The sequence below is a fragment of the Gambusia affinis genome, linkage group LG19 (assembly GCF_019740435.1).
Source record: "Gambusia affinis linkage group LG19, SWU_Gaff_1.0, whole genome shotgun sequence".
Lineage (NCBI taxonomy): Eukaryota > Metazoa > Chordata > Actinopteri > Cyprinodontiformes > Poeciliidae > Gambusia > Gambusia affinis.
Genome location: NC_057886.1, coordinates 10,268,648 through 10,292,386, shown reverse-complemented (window position 1 = coordinate 10,292,386; position 23,739 = coordinate 10,268,648). Strand labels below are relative to the sequence as shown.

The 23,739-nt window shown below is 37.7% G+C and overlaps 2 protein-coding genes across 3 annotated transcripts; one reads left to right on the top strand and one right to left on the bottom strand.

Moving 5' to 3' along the window:
* The first annotated feature begins 1,582 nt into the window (after window positions 1-1,582).
* On the top strand, window positions 1,583-8,473 carry gtpbp1 (GTP binding protein 1). 2 transcript variants are annotated; one of them, XM_044101050.1, is made up of 14 exons: window positions 1,583-2,037; window positions 3,360-3,471; window positions 3,558-3,738; window positions 3,867-4,050; window positions 4,795-4,959; window positions 5,181-5,304; window positions 5,440-5,554; window positions 5,646-5,790; window positions 5,896-6,078; window positions 6,199-6,334; window positions 6,977-7,155; window positions 7,254-7,415; window positions 7,678-7,728; window positions 7,881-8,473. In XM_044101050.1, the coding sequence occupies exons 1-14, from the start codon at window positions 1,843-1,845 to the stop codon at window positions 7,995-7,997; spliced, it is 2,049 nt and encodes a 682-aa protein (XP_043956985.1). In that variant the 5' UTR covers window positions 1,583-1,842; the 3' UTR covers window positions 7,998-8,473. The 2 variants fall into 2 exon arrangements, with proteins under 2 accessions (XP_043956985.1, XP_043956986.1); XM_044101051.1 differs by lacking the exon at window positions 7,678-7,728 and having other exon boundaries at window positions 1,608-2,037.
* Window positions 8,474-9,248: 775 nt separating this feature from the next.
* On the bottom strand, window positions 9,249-21,862 carry sgsm3 (small G protein signaling modulator 3). Its single transcript, XM_044101049.1, has 21 exons — window positions 21,616-21,862; window positions 18,126-18,215; window positions 17,913-17,998; window positions 17,209-17,272; window positions 16,245-16,456; window positions 15,998-16,105; window positions 15,650-15,793; window positions 15,342-15,537; window positions 15,085-15,230; window positions 14,663-14,896; window positions 14,400-14,582; window positions 14,147-14,302; window positions 14,007-14,061; window positions 13,869-13,918; window positions 13,616-13,768; window positions 13,442-13,512; window positions 12,507-12,555; window positions 12,301-12,386; window positions 12,055-12,177; window positions 11,207-11,267; window positions 9,249-10,336 (listed from the first exon to the last, which is right to left on the bottom strand). Exons 2-21 carry the CDS (start codon window positions 18,130-18,132, stop codon window positions 10,253-10,255), a joined length of 2,268 nt encoding a protein of 755 aa, XP_043956984.1. The 5' UTR covers window positions 18,133-18,215; window positions 21,616-21,862; the 3' UTR covers window positions 9,249-10,252.
* Window positions 21,863-23,739: the final 1,877 nt, after the last annotated feature.

Genomic DNA, 23,739 nt, shown 5'->3' with positions numbered 1-23,739 from the left:
GAATCGTGAGTCAGGGCACAGAAACTGGTCAGGCACGTGAAGAAAATCTCAGGCAGACAGTTCCAGGGACGAGGCAGAAAATGGGTCATGTCCAGAAAACAGAAGCCAGTGGAGTATCCAACATGGGCCAGGCAAGGCAGGGCATCCAAGAAATAAAAGACGTGGTTGTGATCGAGGTCAGTCAAAGGAGGTAAAGCTGGATTTCTATTCACATAAAAGGCTTTCAAAAATCTAGCACCGTCTGCCTGAATATAACTGCTGGTGAACAGGTGGATGGCATGAGCCTGATTGTACTGCAGCTCCGTAGCATGCAGGTGACCAGATGAGCATAACTGAGAAGGTGAGAGCTGAGGAGGGAAAGAGAGCAGGCAGACGGGCCAGAATCCTAACATCAACGATGGGTTCTTCATCCACTGAGAGTGAGAGGGTCTTTTGTCAACAATATATTTTCTCACGGGCTATTAGACAGCTTCAATGTCTCACATAATATCGCTACCAACATGCTCTATTGAGCACACAAGTAATTAATCTTTATTACGGGTTTCTTTATTAAGGACGACTGTTGACAGACAAGATATGAGAGCAACAATGAGCATCTCGTTTAATTAACAGCCGTTACAGCACTGAATTCTTTTTGACCTGCTACAAAATAAATATTTACAACCTGGCACAAACAAATTATTCCACCGTAGCTCACTTCTAACACACAAACAATGTAGCAGAACTATTCTGTAAGTGCTTCTAGCTTACTCAAATCAACAAATATTTGATTTATCTCAAACAAGTCTTTAAAAACAAGTAATTTGTAGGAGAGAAAAAAAAATCATGCATACATAACCAACAAAATAATTGTCTTACCACTCCTTTTCTGTTTGAAAAGGAGTAGGAAGAACACAAAATAACAGCCTGTGAAGCCAACGGACAACTGATGGGACTTTTTTTTTTAACCCTAAAACTAAATGAGGGATAAATTTGTTTTTATAGTTTCAGAGCTTAATACCAAAGAGTGAGAGACACTTATGGAGAGTGAAGAGTGTCATATGACAATAAATAACTTGCGCATTGAAAGAATGACTGTTTGCAGTTGTTCATAATCCACAAAATGTTTAGAAAATCTGTTTGGAACGGTGCATTTTGAGTTTTTTATTTTTGAAAAAATACTGTTCTCATGGTGAGCTTTGGTCAGTAAAATTTGATTTATATTGTAATAGTTCATGACTTGAAAATTATACTGACCATCATTTGCATTGACTATTTAAGAAAATCTGCAAAAATACCACTTTCATAATTATTTGGAGCACTTTTTTATTTATTTATTTATTTATTTATTGTCAGAAATGTGACATTTTAAAACTATGTAACTTTAAAACTAAATATTGTTCCGCTTCTGTCACCAAACCTGTTTTCTAGAGTTGTTACAGGGTTATTACACTGCTTGTATCGCTCCCATCCCCTTCTGATGGGCTGGGTTTACCTTTAAGAAAATGAACATTCCCCCTCATTCCTATTGGTCTCCTGCTCGTAAATTCGGACGAACGGCACTCTATTTGCGAACACAACTAAAAACTACACACCCACTTTCGCCGTCTGTATTATTATTCATGAGGTTGTGGCTACTTCCATCATTTAGAAAACGTTTCGCTATAAAGCTCTGACATTTAACCTGTGTGTTATTATCTTCATTAATATGAGCTTTGGTGAATGTTATTTTGGTGATTCTCGGTCTGGTGAATGCGAGCTTAAAAACCCTTGTGTGTAGAGCAAGCGGCTAGTGTGTTCGATAGCAAGCCGTCACAACAGTTTGCACAGTCTAGAATTTAATACTATAGAGTTGGCATCGAAATGGCATCATTAGCAGCAGAGCATGAGCCAGGAATAACACCGGGCTCTGGAGCTCTGGCTGAAGCTTTAGTTCCCGCGAGTATATTTGCTCCAGACCGGGGAGGATGTGGAGAAGAGGACGGCGACGAGTGCCTTGAGGACGAGGACATGACCAATGGCAAACCCGAGGACCGAAGGATTGATTGCAGCAGCAAGGTAACTCTAGGCCTGGATGTAGCACTGCTAAGCTAATACGACTGAATGAATGAATGAAAATATGAATGCTGCTTGTGATTATTACATTGTTACTATGGCGTATTGCATGGAGATGCATAGGTTAAGCCTTATATTTGAAAGCAATGGCTCAGAGCTTGTGCTGGAATATGCTAGGTTTGATGCAGTTTCTGCTGACGTTTATTGAAATAGTTAGCCATGTGGCTAACATTAGCTCCAGCTGATGCACGAGCGCGTAAGCCAAGAGAGCGGTGGCATTAGTTGCTCTTCAAAGCACATTTTTACCATATGTTACACAAATAATAACACCAGATTATTTTTGGATACGTAAATTGCTTGCCCATTACCCAAAGTAATGCCTGTTCACTAGCCTTAAGTATCAACACCTTATATAAAGCAAAACAACATTTAGCGGGTTTGTTCTGAAGATATTCATCAGCAACATGCGTCGTGTTATGGACCGATGAATATGAAGCTCATATTTAGTACCTATTCGCTTGAAATGGACAGAATATTTGGCATGATGTAATTCTGATTGTTTGACTGTAAGAGAGAGAGAGCAATCAAGGTATTTCCTGGAAGCATCAGATTGCACATTACTAAGGTGTAATGTCATAATGCAAAGATTGCACAGTGTTGCATCACAGAACCATATTTCTGCTGACTTTAGAGCATATACAACAATTATTGAAATGCACATATATTGTTGCACTGTCACATAAGATCTTAGTCTTTGGAGAGTTGTATAATTGCTGCTACAGTAATACCATGTTTACTCTTTACTTCATCAGGAACAATGTAAAGATAATCTTGATGACAGTGTACAATCATGATTGCTTTCTAAAAGTAAATATTTCAATAGAAAATATTTTTTTAAAATACTGTAAATGTTTTATATAATGTGTTCTATATAGTGACACATAGGACTTTCATGAATCCTAAGATTTCTAAAGATAAAAATGGCTAAAATCTTTGTACTAGATATTTACTCCTGGTAGCCATCCAAATCAACTATTATTGTAATGCAGCTTGAAAGAGTTGAAGTGCTTTGTGTCAATATCAGCTATACTGTGTAAATGTGTGACTGAAGGACTTCATGGGAAGAGTGACAGCTGGGATCTTATATGTAAAAACGCAGCTTTGACTGCTCCATCCCCACATACCTTCACCGACGATTATTATATTTTATGTGTAAATGAGCCATTCACACTTTAAAACCTCAAACATTAATAAATCCCTGATGCACTTATTAATAAGAAGTATTTTTTTTTCTTCGTTTTCTCTCATTGCTTGAACTCCGACAGCTAGCACTTGTAAGCCCAAACGGGGAGCAGTATGATTCGTTACTCCAGCAGCTTCGGGACAGAATGGAGGATGGCTGTGGGGAAACCATCTATGTGGTTGGAATGGGTTCTGGTGAGAAGCACACTGCTATTCTCTCAGTTAGACTTTCCCCAAATCTCTGGTGTTTATAAACAGCTGTGTTATGTCATCTTGGATAGATGGTGGTGACTGGGGTCTGGATGAGAAAGACATGGAAGCCTCAGTTGCCACAATACACTCAATGTGCGAGCAGCTGGACTCTGACCTCATCCCTCTCAGAGAGCGCACTGAGGCTGCTGGGATGGTGGTCGACTATCTGATTCGGAGGCGTGTGGGTGAGCTGGACTTCCTGGAGGTCAGGTCAGTATTTTGGAATATCACGGCGACAGCCAGCTTTTAGAATCATTGTCCCTAGGGCCAGAGGGTTGAGCCAGTGTTCAATTGTCAGGCATTTCTAAAGCTTCTCTAGTGCTTTTGTGTCCCTTCAGAGTCGCAGTGGTGGGGAACGTGGACGCCGGCAAGAGCACTCTGCTGGGAGTGTTGACACATGGCGAGCTGGACAACGGCAGGGGATTTGCCCGGCAGAAACTTTTCAGGCATAAACATGAGATGGAAAGTGGCAGGACAAGCAGTGTGGGCAACGATATCCTGGGCTTCGACCAGGAGGGTCAGGTGAGGGATAGATAAAAGACGTCAATTCAGCGTGTATCGAAGAAATACAGTAGAGAAGGCAGAATGTTCATGCTCAATACCAAGCGGATGACTCTATGTACTTGGTACATAGAGTCGGTTCGTCATACTACCCCAAGCTGCTACACCAAAACAAAACAGACATGACTTCCACGTATCACTAAGGTCTGCTATTTGGGAACATTGTGGTCTTTATCGCGGTAAAGTGTCAATGGAGAAAGAAAGGTGGAACAAATCAAAGCTTAGCTTAATCTACACTGCAATCAATGACTCACTTGGTACTTCATCATGAACGTAAACATCATTTGTACTTAAGAAAAATCAATTATATATGTAGCAGTTAATGAGCCTAAGTGTTGCTTTAATATCTCTATGTAGGATGTCTACAGATATATGTAAAGTATTTTTCAAGAAGTCTATTTCCAAGTGGTTTTAGGGTTGTATTATTGATCTAGCCAGAAATGAATCTCACCCTGCTTATTCTTTGTCAGTTGGAGAACTAATCAAACTAAATCTACCTCAGTTCCATGCTTGCCACTTTTTGAAAGTTCACAATGCAACATAAATTTATATTCAAAAATGTAGAAAAAATATTTTTTTCCCTCCCTAATAAAGTAAGTAAAAATTATCTTAATTGAAAGTAACCAGAAATGTACCAAATTGTGACCTTTAATCTGATCTTTTTTTTTTTTTTTACACAACAATATCCTGTCTGTCTGTGTCCAGGTTGTGAACAAGCCTGACAGTCATGGAGGAAGCCTGGACTGGACCAAGATCTGTGAGAAGTCCTCTAAAGTCATTACCTTCATAGACTTGGCAGGCCACGAGAAATACCTCAAGACCACTGTGTTTGGGATGACTGGACACCTTCCGGACTTCTGCATGCTTATGGTCAGAAAGTTTGTGTGAAGGACATTTTTTCCCTGAAAACATTTTGGCTTCGCCTATTTTAATAAAGTAATTTAGCTATAACAAATTTAGTGGTTAGATTTCTTATGTGGATGACTTGCTTGTTTTTCAAGTGTGAAATGAGACTGATGTATATACAGAGTAAAAAAAAAGAAACAAAAAAACAAAACACCTAATGTTTTTTTTTTTTTCTGTTTCATCAGGTTGGCAGTAACGCTGGTATTGTTGGGATGACCAAAGAACATCTTGGGCTGGCTTTAGCTTTGAATGTGCCAGTCTTCGTAGTGGTAACCAAAATAGACATGTGTCCTGCCAACATCTTACAAGGTTAGTTTTCAGCTATGTCATAACCAACACTTTTTTCCGATGCCTTCCAGAAACGTTGTACTGATGTATCCATAGTTAGAAGGCATTTGAATCTCATGAACAAGAAGTAAATGTGAGAGCGTTTCCATCTAACAGAGACCTTGAAGTTACTCCAAAGGTTACTCAAGTCTCCTGGCTGCAGGAAGATTCCCGTCCTTGTACAGAACAAAGATGATGTGATAGTCGCAGCTTCAAACTTCAGTTCAGAGAGGTACTGAGTGTCTTGGCACAACTCAAAATATATACTTAGAATTAAACTGCTTATTTGTAACCCGTGTGCGTATGTGTGGATTTCTGGCCAGGATGTGCCCAATCTTTCAGATTTCCAACGTAACTGGTGAGAACATGGACCTGCTAAAGATGTTTCTCAACCTGCTCTCCTCCAGAACATCATACAGAGACGACCAGCCTGCTGAGTTTCAGATAGATGATACCTACTCTGTTCCGGTACACTAAACGTCAATTGCTGGACAATGCAAAATTAAGCAAATTTGACTTAGTTTAGTTTGCGTTCTCACTAAAGTCCTGCTGTTGTCCTGGTTTTCTTTCCAGGGAGTAGGAACTGTAGTTTCAGGAACCACCTTACGAGGGCTCATACGTCTGAATGACACCATGCTACTGGGTCCAGATCCTCTTGGAAGCTTCATCCCCATTGCTGTTAAATCAATCCACCGCAAACGAATGCCTGTGAAGGAGGTCAGAGGCGGCCAGACTGCCTCGTTTGCTTTAAAAAAGGTAGGGAAGAAAAACTGCTCCACTTCTGGAAGAAGAGGTTTGTTTTATGCTTTGTGCATTTTGGATCGAAGGGGTTTGAGTAAGGTTCTGTTTCTCTTCTTCTACCACTTTCTTCTAAAGATCAAGCGTTCGTCTATAAGAAAAGGCATGGTGATGGTGTCGCCAAAGTTAAACCCTCAGGCAACTTGGGAGTTTGAGGCTGAAATCCTGGTTCTGCATCATCCCACAACAATATCCCCCAGATACCAGGCAATGGGTGGGTAACAGCAGCACTGAGAGATATTTGTCATCCAACAGCCTCAAGCTTCATTCAATGTATTTCATTGGGATTTTACATATGACGTAGCACAAAGTACATGATTGTTATGTGAACAATAAATCATGAAGTTTTGTGAATTATTTTAGCATACAAATCAAGTTTGGTACTTTGTTTTCTGCTCTCATTATTCTGATACCGCTAAATAAAATCCCGTGCAATGGATTGCAGTAAATAATAATAAAAATAAACAAATGGGCATAAGAAGTATTTTTAAAGTTTGTCATCAGCTGTGCGAGGAACACAACATCTATGTGAAAGATGAAATTTTTTTCAGATTAAACCAAAATGAAGCTTTGGTTTATTTTGGTTTATAGTCTTGATAGACTATTAAGATAGTCTTGATAGTTATTTGTGAAAGAAATGTTTGTTTTTTGTTGTACTTCAGAATCCTGGACTACTTTATATAAAATACCACAAAAAAATGCATTGAATCTTATGGCTCTGACGTGACAAAATGTGTAAAAGGTAAAGCCACATAAATGCTCTTGCAAAAAGCAGTGGAATTAATTTAGTGTTGAAGACAAAACATGGATTGAGTCATGTAACTGCTGCCTGTTCTGTTCTTCATGCAACAATCAGTCCACTGTGGGAGTATACGACAGACCGCCACCATCTTGTCCATGAATAGAGACTGCTTAAGGACAGGGGACAAGGCTTCAGTTCACTTCCGCTTCATCAAAACCCCAGAGTACCTTCACTGTGACCAGAGGCTGGTGTTCAGAGAGGGTCGCACCAAGGCTGTGGGAACCATCACTAAGGTAGAAAAGTTGCATGGACACTGCAGTGTTGGTTCTATTTTACAGAAAAGCGAAATTCGAGTTTTCAAGTTGAATTACTTCCTCGTAATTCTTTACAGCTGTTGCACTCCACTAATAACATGCCATCAAACTCCAAACCTCCACAAATCAAAATGCAGTCTACAAAAAAGGTGCCACTCAGAAAAGAGGACGGAACCGTGACGACCAGCGATGATGCAGCAACGATAGCACAGCCGGCCGGCTCAAGCACGTCACAGCCAGTGAGTCAACACACATCTATACACTCCCAATTGTTCAAAACTTTCATAGATTAAGGTGTTTTCTTCCACTTCTTGGAGATCAGTGATCAATTCTAACCTCCTGACATCTTTGTCCTCTTTTTTTTTTTTTTTGTCCCCAATTCATCTTTTTATTTATTTAATCAATCTCAAATCTTTATTTTGTTTCAAACACAAATTTTGCCACACTGCATCACTTCTTTATACTTTACACTCTTCTTTGCTTGCGTGGCTGAATCCAAAGGGGGAGGGAGATGATGACCCTCAAATAAAAGAGGGCAACAAAGAGAACAAGGTAAAATGTGTTTGAACCAGAACAATGGAAGCCCAGCAGACAGCTGAATTAAAAGCCCAGTAATGTGATCCATGCACAGCCTCGTGTTACTATTTAAAGTACCTAATGTGTGCAACCTAACAAAGGGTTTTTCATTTTCTCTCCTTTTGTAGCCAAAGTCTGGGGGAGGTGGAAGGAGAAGGGGTGGCCAAAGACACAAAGGAAAAGGCCAAAATAGCAGCACCAACTCAATGGCAGCACCCTCCTCAACAGCAACAGGAAACAGCTGAATTGTCATCTTTAATTTTAATTTTATTTTTTTGTTGGAAACCTCCCTCTTTAATTTCACCAAGTGTCATTCCACAAACCAATTAGATACACACGTTTAGAGCGAGATTGTCTTAAACCTTGCCTCTTCACACCAGTTTTTTCAGTTTGTTTTTGTACTGAAAAAAAAAAAAAAAGAAAAAAGAGTGAGAGCGAGAGACTGCCTCAGTTATGCGTTTTATTGTCAGCTGCCTTCACCGGTTGGAAAATTTTTGTTTTTAAGAGAGCAGTAAGGTGTTAGAGGCCAGTCTCACTCAGGATCAGGAGGTATTTAAGTTTCCAGAAGTCACTGGAATCAGCCCTTTGGCTGGAAAAAGCGAAGGAGACCAGTTTCAATAAGTGCAGCTATAATTTAAACTCCCTCCTGCATTCTCTGTGTACTTACAACAAAATGTGTTGTGCTATTTATACTGAAAATGTAAATTGTAAAAATTGGAAACCTGAGTTTGTACAAATTGTATGCAAATTGCAAATGAATGTAGCACAGGGCAAACGATGATCCAAAACTTAAGCTATAAGAAATAAGCTGTGGCATTACTTTAAGCTAATTATTTATTTGCTGCACATCCAGGTTTACCGATAGATGGTTGGACTATATTTAATCTCACTCACACTCTTAGATCCAGTAGTGTCTGTCATGCTTTAAACTGGTGGTAACTTTAAATTAATGGCATTAATACATAGACATCATATTTCTCAATAAAACAGTTGCTAATGATTATAATGCTTTACCTGTAAATCTATTATTCCATGTGTTATGGCCTGTTGCTGCTTGTGACAATTTCAGACATTTTTCTGCAGAAAGAAAAATTAAAAAGAAAACTTTTCAGCAGTCCCGGTTTCTAGGTACGCATCATTTCATTACAAGTGTATGAAACCTTTTCTGCTTGAGTTTTGTGAACTTGGGAGTACTCAAGATATCGAGTACTTCAAGAGTTATAACAGTGTTTATTTTATCTTTAAAACTTAAAGCCAGATGTATTTTCCCAAAGTTTAAACTTTGATGTTTCTTCTGTGCTTTCAAATGTGGGGACATTAACATCTCTAGACAAACCTCAAGTTTATAGTGTTCAAGCTAAGGTTATGCACTATTCTATGGCAACAATCATGTTAAGTTGACATTTTGAGCAATCAATTCAATTTCTTCCTTGTGCAGTAAGAAACAGTTCTCTTAATACTTTTACAAAATAGTCAAAAACTGTTGCTATCACCAACATTTTGATCATATAGACGTTTTAATGTAACACATATTGATGTAACACAAAAAGTAGCTACTTTCTACACATTAAATGCATGATAAATGCATTTTCACTACCCTTATTATGGTAGCAGACACATAGTTCATGATCACCATCTGAAAGGCTTTTCTTGGCATGTGCAACATGACGACAGATTAACAGGACATGGAATGAATTTCAGAGTGTAGAGGAAAGTAACATTCTTCACAAAAATAGTTTATATCTTTACAGCCCCATAGTTAGGAATGTTCCTTTTTTGGTCCTAAAATATACGAGTTTACAGCATGATGAGGAACTGAGGATCATGTTTAAACAGTGTTGAATGTGCACTTGCAATTCATGCACAAAGTAGTGTTTATGAAATAATACAGCATAGCAGTACAGGTTATTCTGTACAATAGGAATGTTTGCCTTCTAGACATATTTTTTTAACTCTGGTGGCAAAACATTGAAAAAAAAAAAACAAACACAGAGATTAAAAAATAAAGTATGCACCGAACTCTAGTCTTTACAAACCAAATGGACGTTACTAGGGTTTCAATCATTACGTTGGTGCATATAGTGCCCATGACTCTGAGGGTGAGAACACATCGGTAGTGGCTATGCCACTTTAACAAAGAATTGTCCAAGGTATGAATTGCAATTAGAAGCTGAAAATACATCAGAAACACCAAGATGCAATCCCTAGTGTAGAGTAGAAAGCAACTGGATTTCTTTAGTTTCTTAAAAATCATTTCACCTCTCACCAAAAAGGCTTCTTCACAACTAAACAAGTTAGGAAGTAACGAGAGATTCCTCTGACTACTTGCTTCCAACCATCTTCAGAACTGAAGAAGTCTTTTGGTGAAAGGTAAAAAAAAGAAGTCCAGTCGCTCTCTGCTCAACAACTTTGGACTGTTATGTCCTGAATGGCCGAGAATCTACACCAGCATAATACCAAGACGCAGCACACAGGCTAAATCAGATGTTCTGCTGTGCATTCAGCCATCAATGTCCCAGCTAAAGAGGTGATGTTTCACCAGCATATCCTGCACTCCTTCTTTCAGTGGTTTCTGCTCTTTCTCCTAAAAGACAACATTAAAACACAAAACAATTAGATACTGGAAAAAGGAAAATAGTTTTCAGGTTTGTGGTTGCAAAGTGTCAAAATCTGAAGTTGAAACAGCATGAATACTTTTTGCATTATTAGGAATATTGATGGTTGGTTTTTTTGCCCCCCCCTCCTTACGATAGTGTTCAAAATAATCAAGTTAGTTTTACAAAAATAAGCATAGTCTAATTCTAATTTGGTTAACTACTAAAAAGGGAGGGAGGAAGATAAACAACAAAATATGAGGAGCGAAAAAAGGAAAAGGGTTAGTTGTAGATTTCCACAGAAATACTTGAACATGACATATTAATAGAAAAAGCTGTATTAGTATCAATTCATGGTATCTGCAACTCTGGATGAAGTAAAAGGAAGCGTTTAGGGTGAGTGTTGTATACAACTGTTGAGGATTTGACTGTGTATGCTTATGAAGATCTGAAGAAATTGATGTTTCTTCAAAAAACTAATATTTTATGTTTTATCTGGCAAATTATTCTGACGTTGAGAAGGTCTAAGAGACATGTGTGGTTTAGGATGAAATCTGAAGCAGAAATAAAGGCACTGCTGAGTCAGTGTGGAGGTTTTGTGTTTGGAGCAGAAACCGTGAATTGGCTTCAACTAATAACTAATCTTTGTCATTTTTAAGCAACCACAGTCTCACTCAGGTTACCTAGAGATCCCAACTAAAGAGGTGATGCTGAATCAGCACATCCATAACTTCTGCTTTCAGAATAGCAGATTTCTGAAATGGTATGACATCATCAAGGTTGTCTCTCCTCAATGCAACAGGCTGTTCTGATAATTAGATTCATTTTGCTGCCATGTTATCACCATGACTTTTACTCACCACTTTCTTGTCAGGCAGCTCACTGTCTTGAGAGAGACTGAAGGCAAATTTTGACAGTACCCTGAAGACACAGAAACAAAAGTGGCCAGAGGTTTTATTTCAACACCATGGCTGTGTAGTCTCAATTTGTTTCCCTTTTGAAAGTTTTACTCCATTATCCACACGCTAAACAGTATTTAAACTGGTGCAAAACTTCCTCTTACAGAGGGGAAAATTCAATTAAAATTCAAATAGTGCTGCCTTTCAAGGAGTTTTAATTAGGCCCAAATGGAAATCAGAAGCAGAATAAATTGAAACAGCATATTTAATAATATTAATTTTTTTCAAGTATTACAATCTGTCCAACAAATGTAAACAAGCAAATTAACACTTATATTCAGAGTGAAAAGTGTAGGCAGAGGCATAATGTACAGTTTAAAAAAAAAAAAAAAAGTACTTTAACTTGAAACACATTTATTTACTGTTTTGAGGCAGGACAAAAATGCTTAAGTTTCAAATCATCTTATTCACCCAAAGTTTTTTGGTCCAAATTAAAAGAATTTGATTGTAAACTAGATTTACTTAATTCCTCTTAGTTATTCTCTATTTTTACCCCATTACAGAGCTGCCCGTTATAAATGGGGGTTTTTTTTACCCTTAACGTTTTAAAACAGACAAATCTACCTTCAAAAATGTGCACAACGATAGACATCCATACATTATCATGTGGGAAGGGTATGGCAGGAAGGGGAGTTTATATTCATGATGGGCTAGTAGGCATGTCTAGTGTCTCCATTGGATTCAGAGAAATTAGCAACCTAATTTGTTGCCATTTTAATATTTTGGTTTCTCGTCACCCATCTTAATACCTGAGCTCACACTTGATTTGCACCCAACCAGGACTGCGCAGGAATGACCATGGATGATACCATTTTTCTACTGCAGCCATGCTGGAGCACAACACCTCCAACCACAGATGAAGAACCTGTTCACTAGAGAGACAGATGCAAAGTTAGGAACCAAGTATTTCTACTTCATTGTAAAATCATCTACATTTCTTGTGGTTAATATGTGAAACCTTTTGTAAACACGTGAGCGTTTGTGAGAAAACTCACTTTAGGCCAACACACACGAGAGATCTGAATTTGACATCCATCTGAGCGTGTACGGAGTCGTGGCTCATGTTTACAGCCTGCACTGCCTAGAAAAACCAGACAGGTTTAATTTTAATACAATGTAGACATCAGTTAGGGCGAAAAACATACAAAAAGAAAAAACTACTTTGTTAGATTAAAATAAAATTATTGCTTTGGACACTCACTCTGTACAGCAACTCCTCAGGTGTTAGCACTTTTCCATCTTCATCTAACCTAGTAAACAACAGAGACAGTGACTTGATGCATCCATAACCAGTGTGATGACAAATTAATATTCTGACACCCTCCTGTGACATATTACACTTAGTATGCAGAGAAGTGCAGGTCACTTAACAATGTTGCAACTGCAAATTGGTAAGTACCAATCAGGAATGTTTTATTGATGCAATGATTTACAGACTTTAAAAATCCATCAATATAGTAAGTTGACAAACTGTGTATAAAACTTAGTTTTTCCTTAAAATTTTTAACAGTAGTTGCAATTTTCCTTTAAAGTGCTGTATGTGCAGTGTGTCTCTCTATAGTCCACAGCAATGTGTGCGTCTGTGCCATTTCAAAACAAACATGACGAATGGGGTGTCTGATTCCAAGCCAGTGAGGCGTTGTACAGAAATTTTTCAAAGTCAGAAGTGGTCTCTGGTACCGAATTATAAATGTAGGTCTAGATGCTCTATAAGTTTCCTAACAACCGCAGCAGCAGAGTGGTGTAGAAGCTGCAGATACCGACTCTGTGTTGCAATCGTAGCCTAACTTTTGACTTACTGGCTACTAACGTTTGTCAACATGCAAGCCATGCTCAAATAAATTTACATTCATTCAATTTTAATCACATTATGATTCTGTGAATAACTAAATGAATTTAATTTAAATAAATTTACAAAATGACAATAAATACTTCTCAGAAATCTAACATAAAAAGATGTAGAAAGAAGGTTATACTGAAAGGAGCACCAAATAAAAAGGCTGGATTTTTCTGGCTTTTGTTCTATTGGAAAAATATTAATTTAGCTTAGATCGATTTATCAAAACATGAATAAAAGCAAATTGAGGCTCTCCTATCTTTAATTAAAAATATATAATAAGTGTAGATTGCATTTACCTGTATGTTTTACAAAGCACAAGCCTGGAGTAGACAGAATTGAAGTCTCTCTCCACCTCCCTACTAGCTGCCTGAGGAAAAGCACATTAGGTAGAATAATACATTTCTATTTCGAACCTGACAAAAGCCATTTCATTTATGAGGCCATAATAAGGAAAAAAATAAAAAATCTACCTCCTCTATGAATAACCATGGGTGACAAGGTCCTCCAAGTATAGAGGTCTTTTTTAATCCATGCTGAAAGATGGCCTTCAGGGCAGGACACAGGGTTCCTCTGACCAGGTCAGTCACTGCCTCTGTCACCGAGTCATCACCTGCTAATGAGTACTGGACACAGGCAGGTGCACCAGTTGATAGAATATTCAAAGGAACAGATGTCCAAAGCTGTGTACATATTGTGCGCAGGCTTCCACATCTGATAACTTACCTCCTTACTTCTTTCATCCAGAATTTCCACAAACTTGGCTGGAAACCAACCTATCACACGAGGGAGAAAATAAATAATGTATGAGAAAACAAAATTAGCAATGTAATGTTTAATGATGAAATAATAAAGAGCACTCACCTCTCAGGCCATTGAGCTCACCAACCCAACAGTGCTCATCTTTTTGTGAAATGATCTAGTGCAGAAAGATGAGGTGGAGAAAGTGAAAAGGATGAGTTTATACATCATAAGCAATAGTATGCGTCTTAGTGTAAACTCACAGTGATGATGTCATTCTTTCTGAAGCCCAATTCATCATCGTCGTGACGTTCGAAATCCAGCAAAGCCTTTGCTCGTCTCCGTCTGTTACGAGACACCACAAGAAAGTTTTCATGGTCTCTCTGGTGGCTCTCCATGGAGTAATCTGGAGTCAGATCCTGGAGAGAAAAGGACAAAGAGTGATGGGGTTCTTAAAACAGGGTATTCCAATAACAAATCGAAAGCTTATAAGTGCAAAGTAATGTTCGGACATACAGTGCTGGAATGCCGTGGGTCTAGACAGTGGAAGTGCTCTGCAGTACGAGTTATAGCCTCCCTTAGAGCAGCAACTAACTCTGTCTGCTTGATGTTTTTGGATTTCAGGGCATCAGCCTCATCCTCCCCAAACAGCAGAGAGCTCAGGGTGGATTTCCTGCGCAGGGACTGTCTCCTCACCACCTAAATATTCACAAAAACAGAAGGACCTTCATTAGACGGTCAACATGACTGACATCCAGGCATCTCAGCATACAACAAACCTTGTTGAGATTGGTACTGAGTGTGGAATTGTTTCCATTGTTGAGCTGTGCCTGTTCATTAAGAATATAGGCCAGGTGCTTGTGACGATAAGCCTCCAATGTTTCCTGGGATAACGTCCCAGCTATCCGCATAGCCTCTCCAAGAACTGCAGGCCCATCTTTTAACTGACTTGGCAGGTCTGACAGAGTGTTAAAAATGGACGCAGAGTTTTCTGATGAAACAAGCTCTTCCTCCTAGAGTCAAAGTAAAATTCAGTGAGAATAATGCTTAATGATAGACGTTTTTTATACGTTTTACACATTGGTGAGAATACTTGGAAAGAGTTCCAACTATGCACACAATGTTTTTCTAATTTAAGGGGAAAGAAAATGTGTTTGACTGTATCGGCCTGTTGAGACTGAGGCAGGTGTAGAGTCCCTACCTTAATTTTGAGCATGCCCAGTGTGATCTGGAAGAGCACCACCGAGCCCTGATAAAACAACAGATCCCAGATCCTTAGAAGCAGACGGATGTCCACCACACTGGCAAATGACGTCAGGAACCAGTGCAATGTGATTAGCGACAACTCTGCGTGTAAAAGAAAGACGTTGTTTCAAAGAACGCATCATAAACTCATTAAATGCTACATCCAATACAAAAGATAATAAACCAACTATATAATCCATCTTCGGTTTCTACCTATGTCATGCTCTTGGAGGAGGCGGTCCAGGGCAGGGAGGTACTGAATGATGAGCTGCCGCAGAACCCTCTGATCTGTTTGGACCCCCAAGAGTGTGGAGGAGAAGTAGGACGGAGGAAGGAGGTCTTCGATCAAAGCACACATCATCCACAGTGCGTCCTCCTCCTCCAGAAAGAGCAGCAGGCAGGAAATGACCTAGATGAACAAGACATTTATGAAATGAAGAAACAAAGAGGCCAAAAACTAAAAATTAACAAACGGGATTGTGTAAATGTGCAGTTAAGGACGTGCTACTATATGTTCTCACCATGCCAGTGCCCTGACAGTACCCAATATCTGGGTAGAGCCATGCCAGAGCTCTCAGTACCCGCCTCAGTCTTGGGACTCCCACACTGTTTAGAGTGCTGAAGCATGCATTGGTTGGCATGGTCCGTAACAGATCCTTTTCTATCTGGAAGGCAGAGTTTGTTATTTAAAAAAATACCAAACTTATAACTGATGTTGCCTGAAATTTATATTCCAACATTTTTCTTCATCAACAAAAAGGGATTTACAAACAGAAAGAGTAATTTCTAAACATTTTGGTAAATATAAAATGATACATAATGTAGGGCGTGATGCATACAGTGAACTTAAATACTGTTGAAGATTTTACCTGCTTAGATGTACTGGTGTCATCATTAGAGCTATTCTTGACAATTTCCTTGTAGGAAATCTCTGAGGTCCTCTTCTTTTGCAGTGCTCCAGACAGACGCATCCATAACTAAAGAATTTAAGAAAGAAAAGAGAAAATTAGAGTTTATTTATTGGCATTAAAATTGGCATCATTACGGATAGGAAAAGCTCTTTCCGTCCCATGTTTAGTCAAAAACAAACATGTCTCCTCTGGTGGGGATGTCTACCTGGGGCCTCATGCTGTGAGGTATACCACCAAGGACCAAAGAACACAGACGCTCCGACTGTGGAAGGACGGGATCGATGAGATCCCAGGTCAGGTCCCCCACTCTGTGGTTATGGGTGAACTCCAAGTGGGCTTGCCAGCGAAGCCGCTGCTGGGGGTCTTCACGCTGGGGTGAACCCTCTGTTCCCAACCTTATCTTGGGCTCTCCATCATCTTCAAGGAGAGGAAAATGTCAAAATTTAGCAAGGCTAGCCTTTCCAGTAATGTTAACACTAGGAAGTACTTTTGTAAATAAGAATGATTGAATAAAAAAAAAAAAACAAAAGAAGCATTTCCAAACAAAATTACAGCAGATTTTAACATGTAGCAGTTATTAACCGAGTATGAAAAAGGTAGACAACAGAAGCTCCCAAACATAAGAAAAGCACTGAGACATGCTAGTGCTGTGAAAGGTAACCGTAATGATACTGATAAATAAGTTTCCCTGTAAAATAAGAAGAAAAAAAAAAGGACTTAATTGAAGAAGTATATAAGCCTGACTTTTTCAGCACTGACTAGAATCAGTAATTAAAGAAAGAAAAAGCAGCACAGTTATTGTTCTGGTAACGGGAAAAAAAAACAAGCATTTAGAGCATTTGGAAACATTTAGAGAAATTACATTAACTTTGAGTAATCAGTAACTGTGACAAAAAGGACTGTCTGTACGGAGACATCGCTACAGCTGCAACACTGACGGTTAAACATGGTGCTAGAGGCAACACAAAACATGCTTTCATCCATTAGGATGAGAAGAAAATGGTGAAAAACGACTCTGCGATCACATGAACTTGGTATGTGTAGTCTTTATACTAAGATACAAAGATGTCATTCTTCTTCATTTATATGTGGGGGAACTTTACCAGTTATGTTTATAAAAAGAGGATTAAAGGAAAAATGCTTGTGGTTGTGTTTTATTTATAAAATACCTTCCATATCTATTCTGAAGCCAAACTCATCATACTGTTGTTCAGGCTGCTCTGCAGGATCTTTCTGTAGAGACAACATAGTAACATTTCTTATTAGGCACTCCTTATACAAGATGTATCAGAACAACAGGCAACGATTACATTCTACAACAAATAAGCAGTTCACTTTACTGCAATAAACTCCATACATCATTTATTTAAGGAAAAATACCATATAGTAACACATCCTTTGAATAACTGTTTGCATTTTTGCCAGTTGTTTTTTCAAAACAAAACTGAATCGGACTGAGAACTGCTGAACCAGAACAGATTCATAGGGAAGCGATTTGTTAATCCTCACCGAGCTTCCCTCTGAAATATCTAATACAGGTGCAAAATATGGGAACATTATGCTTTGTTTAAAAGAACTCAAAATGTGCAAATTAAACTACAATACCATCATAACACTGTCCACAAACATATCTGTTTAAGTGAAAATTATGGTGTACTTTAAGTTTTTCACTTTAGTCATCATCTCTTGTCTTACAATAAGAAACTACTTATACTGGAAATAAGTATCATTTTGGCTTCAGATACTAAAATAAGTTACTGAACTAACATTAAAACATATTTTGGAGATGTCTTCGCTTGTAATGCTATCTTGTTGACTTACAAAATAATTCCATAAACTAATTTCAGCAGCTAAGATTAAATCAGATTCTCACTTGATGATATTTGGCCAAAATATCTTGAGGCCACATGCTTGGGGTGAGAGCCGAAAAAGATCCACCAGGTGCTGGTGTGTAAGTACCTAACACAGTGAGGGGAAAAAAAATAAGTCAACGTGAGAAACAATCTTTAACAAAATGAACTATAAAGGCTAGCATAGACCAATGCATACAATAAATTATTTATTTAAAAATGCTGAATCTAATTACCAGACATTTTGTTGATTAACTGAGGTCACAGAGAGAGACAAAGAACCATCCAGAGAAGAGACATCAGGTGATGGTCAGTCTGTGGAACAACTGCGGAAGAAAACAGATTGCAAATTAATTTATTGTGTAGTTTTAACAGGACTAAAAAAAGCTATCAAAAATTAGACAATAAACGAGAGGAAGAGCATTTCCACACAAGATAAAACATGTTGCCAAGAATTAATATTTCTTATTACTACAGTATGCTGTAGTAAAATCAGAAGTGCAAAAATGTATTGTTAGTTTAGACAAACCCTTACAGTCAGATCATGAGCAGCCAATTCAAATCTGCTGACATCTTGTCTATTTAGCAACCTAGAGTATTAGGTCCATGTTTTGTTATATTTTCTACACGTATCTACATCTAATCATGTGTGAGAAAATTGTTTATTCAGTCAGTACTCAATACAGTTGACACACAAGAAATATTAAAATATAACATGCTTCTTTTTTAAATTTTCCATATCATACAAAAAAAACAGCCCTTCATACAACTCTGTCGATGCAAAAGTTGTGCTTTTTTAAGAAAATGGAAGATTATCAATTGTAGTCGATCGATAAGATTAATCAACTCAATTGCAAACTTGCATCCCTATTTCTCATAAATTTAAGAAACTCTGCTTTAGAACAAATGAAAAGGGGGAAAAAAACCCGTAAAAGATTAAAAAAAAGGATATCCTGGCAGTTTTCCTTTTGCAAATTAAGGGTTGCACTTACCAAAGACTTATCCAATACATCAACTTGGATACAATAAAATTCATTTCTATAAGCGAGTGACTTGTGTGGTAAAGTTAGACATGCTTTACAATTTTTATTTGTTCATTACTTGAATAATTTCGATATTAGTATGAGTCAAAGATAATTCAGAGTGGCTTTGGTTTTGCACCAATGCTCCTATTGTTAAACCTGAATGATTTAGAACAATATAAAACAGTCCATTATTGTACATTTGAAATTTAACAAGCATAAAAAAACCCCAGTAAAAATAGAAAATGTGCATATTAAATATAATACTTACTACAAAATAGATTTCTGTACCAAAGGTTGCTTACAATGAGTCTTTGACACCAACAAATTTGAAATTCTGTCCATTTATCCCAAGCATTTTACCGTTATGGGAAAATAAATAAATTTTTTATTATTATTATTATTTCCTTTCCTATTTCGATTGTACAGCTTTGTGAAGGAGCGTCATTTTGAATCCAAGTAGAAACTAAAGGAGCAACATTCAAAACTGTAACCTGGAAAAGAAATTCACCACTCTGCAAACCCCGTGGAAGAATGAGTCGTTCTAGCAGCCGGCCCGTAGCATTTGAAGGGGGATTTAAGACTTAAGAGAGATGATAAATTAATTTGAGGTTGGGAGGATGGCCAAGTACTTCCAGAGGATAAGAGAACTCTAGGGGATAAGAGAAGTGTAGACACTTCCTTACAACATTACCGGTTTAATCACAAGCCAGTAAACTTTGTAAAATACTTCCTGCAAACTGTTGCACAAATAAAGCCATTTACACACATAACCTAAACAACAACTTCTCATAACGAAGAAGGACTTAACTGTAAATGAGTCATAGTCGTTTTACTGCATTAATCACAAATTTTGGAGTCTATATGGGCTAACCAGAAGTATATTAACATATTTCTTGTCCTTTTGATATTTCCACAAGAGATAGTTTCATGCTAGGGCTGCACAACATAAGAAAATGTTCTGGTGGAAATAATATTGGTAAATACTGCAATGAAGACATCATTGCAGAAGGAAAGCTACTACACCTCACTAAGTGGCATGTCTGTTAAGAAGTTGACAGCAATTTGGCTACCTGAGCAGATAACCCAAACTACTAACGGTTGTAGGTTAATGGTGGTCTTAGATATGCTCCAGATTCCACTCAGTGAATGGCAAAAACAAAGAATATTCTGCACAATGACAATGAGAGCCACTATATTCAGGTGTTTACTTTCCAGGTGTTTACTTTGAAACAAAATCAAATAGTCAATAATTTCCTAAATGTTAGTTTGTGTACCATTGCTGTAATTGTGGTATTTTTAATCAGGTTTATTATATTTTGAAAATCTCATTATGCCACATGCTTATCTGGAATAAACATAATTCATATCTTGATAAGAGAGTTTCAAGTACATTGTGTACATTAGTTACCAAGATGACGGTACCAAACTTTAAGTTCCACAAACAAAACAAAAAAATATGTTCATCAGTAATTTTGTGCTCTGTCCTATATGGTAGGTTTGGACTGGAAGATCAGAGGGTAGTAATCAACAAATATGGGTAGTAAAACAAGATATTAGATGATACCCTATGATTCTTAGTAACATTTTGGTAAATTATTATCCAATTGAAGTGTGCAAAAATCTTAAATAAATGTAAAATTCAGGTCCAGATATTGCTCAAGTTAGAAATGTGCAAGATGCATTATTTATTTCTGATTACAATCAGCACTGTAGGCAGCTAAGGAACACTGACTGGGTTGAAAATCTATTGACTAGCTCAAACGCCATCTTCTTTCAAAGAAGTAAAACTATGACTTGCCATGAAGCTGTATCACTTACTACTGTAAACACAAGAACATCTCAGCTTCAGTAGGTGTGGCTTTGCTCTGCTATGTTTGCAGAAAGTAGACAAACACTTTGCCAAACCAGCAGCAATGACGAACATCCTGGTTTTCAGACACGACAAAAATTAGCACGCCGAGAACAACAGCTTTTAAACAGCAACACTGTAAACTCACGTTGATCAAAGAGTTTTGTGTTTTCCTGAAACCGTGCCTAGCAAAAACCACCACTGCGATTCCGAACACCGCCTCCAGTTGTTCCTCATAGTAACCCAAACACTGGTGACTCATTTTTCCTCATTAAGACACGTGTCACAAAATATTGTTGTTTGCCATTTCCACAAGATCGTGATCAAATCAAAAGCGCATTGTGAAGTCACTCATTTACAGAAATGAGTGACTTCACATTTCTGTATGTGAATTTGTCTGAAGCTTACGTCTTTTTAGCTCCTAAAAAGTGTCATACTAGAATAATGACATCTAAGCGATAATAGACCTAAGTTATATGCAAGATACAAATGAAACACGGACAGTGCCAGCACTTACTGCTGTTGTTTATTATTGTGGTTTTAATGTAGTTTGTCAGCTGATAAATTACCGTTACGTCAAGCCACAGCCGACGTCAGGTGCAGCCGATAACGCTGTACTACATTTTCCTATGCAACACATTTTATTCGCGTTGACATTTGTCCGCGGATGTAAAAGACCAAATGAAACTATTATTGCAGTAAAAACGCTCACTTTCCCATCTATGGAATTCAAAATAATTCAGAGAACGGCGTTCTTAATACTCTCGGAGTCTCCAGATGCTAGCCATACTTGCTACATTTAGCTTTTTGCTAGTTGCATACTACGTAACACAGCCGATTCGCTTTACTTACCGTGGCATTGCCCTGGAGAAAAGATAGGGATCCGGGTTATGCTTAAAATACGTTCTACTGATTAATATGGAAAAAAAACACCATATGCTTTTCACTCGCTTCTCATTACTGACATAATCTACGTTGTGCACTTGCTAAAGACGAAATGTAGCTCCTGTGTATTCCTACACCGTAAGAGTTTTCCCTGTTCTACATCCCGGAGCAGCACCTTTTGTGTAAAATATCCTTCCGCGACGACGACTGTGTGACGATGGCGCTGATGTGTTCCATTCATGTACGCATGGTCACGCCCCTCATTCATACCGGAGCCAGAAAAGCAGGGTGTCACGATTTAGAGCAGAACTTAAACGACATCGTATGGTTATAGAAAGTCTGTCATCCCACAGAAGGTGCGTTGAGTTTTATATTTAAATAATATGCGCAGTTAGATTAGGTCTTATGTTTCCATTGAATAGTCTAATTTATTTCCACAATTTTAATACCTTTATATATAATCTATTCGTTTTCTGTTTTTTTCTTGCTTTAAAAATAAAAAAACAATATCAATAAAATAAAACATAACCAAGCAAAACAAAAAACAACCCACAAATCTATACACTTTTAGTCTGCCATTGTGTCTGTTCCGTTTTACCCTTCTGTGGTGTCATTTTTTAAACCCCTATAAATATATGTCTGTGAGTATTGCTTCCCTTGTTCACAAAATCTTGTTAAAGATGTAGAATTAAACGAAACAGACTCTGCATTTTCTCTACAGTGAACCAACTTCACTATTTATAGGGAGAAATACATTGGGTTATGGCAAAACCTACTGCTGTAGATTAGTTGAAACCCAATACAAAATAAAAATATATGTATATATTTTAGATTCTATTAGAATCTATTAATTCTAATAGAAGAATTAGAATTCTTCTATTCTAATTTTTAGAATAGAAGAATCTTGAAAGGTGTCGATAGACAGCCGCTTATTTTATTACTTGTTTGTGTCATTACTTGTTTTGTATTCATTTTGTTTTCATTTGTAATTTATTGAAAATGAGTTGTTTTAGCATTGTTATTTGTGATGAACAAAAATACATATTTAAACATTTTAAGCACGTTCCCTCTGCACTACCCAATAAACCTTTTGTCAATTTGTACAATGATAAGTGCACAGTCACTTGCCCCAGATTCAGTCTATTTTTTTAAAAAAAGCTTAGCAATAATATTTTGACCACTAAGAGCAGACCTAAAACACATTTTATGTTATTAATTGGATTAATTGGTTTAATGACTGACATGAACCATTTAGACATAGGTTAAACTTTGAGAGGTGAGTCATAGCATCTCTATAATTAAAGCAGAATGGTCACAGCCTTCAGTGGTCAGAACCTACCAAAAGTGGCATCACAAATGGAAATTACTTGAGAAGAATGAAAGATGTTATTTGTTCAAATCTGCTTCTGTTTTAAATGTGTTATTTCAAACAATTTATTGACATGGTATAGCAGATTTCAGATTTCACATTACTTGAGCATCTGCTGCTTGACGGAAGGACCAATTTCAACCCAAAAGATCAGCCTGATCAATTACTGTCAGAGGGACTTTATAGAAATATTTTGGACAATCAGGTCACTGAGAAAGCAAAGAACAATTTCAGCCAGCATGACCTTTAGGTCTCAGAGGAATTCTCCCCATTACCCTCAGGCTAACATCGCACTCCAGCACAAGAGAGAAACTAATTGCTATTCTAAGTCTTTCATTCCCTCCAGTCTGCTGCTGAATAGATACTAATCTCAAACAGTTGTTTATTTCAGAGGCTCTGCTAAGTTTCATTTATTGTTTTTTTATTGCTTCTCTTTAATGCTCCGTTACCCACAATAGGTTTTTGATATGAGGATGCAAAGATCTAACAACTGGAAAGCTGACTGAGACTAGATTTCAATCTGAATAAAATCACAACCTTTGCCAAATTGAAGCCAGTTTGATGGCAAAGGTAGACCTCCTCAGCATTCAGCAGGTGATTCGTTTATATGTCCAGGACTGGGTTCAGAAACCAACCACCCAGCTCTTCTTCTATTTAATTTAACATGAGTTAGTGGAAGGTTTATTAGAGTAAAGTAATTTGCTACGACTCTCAGAGGAGCC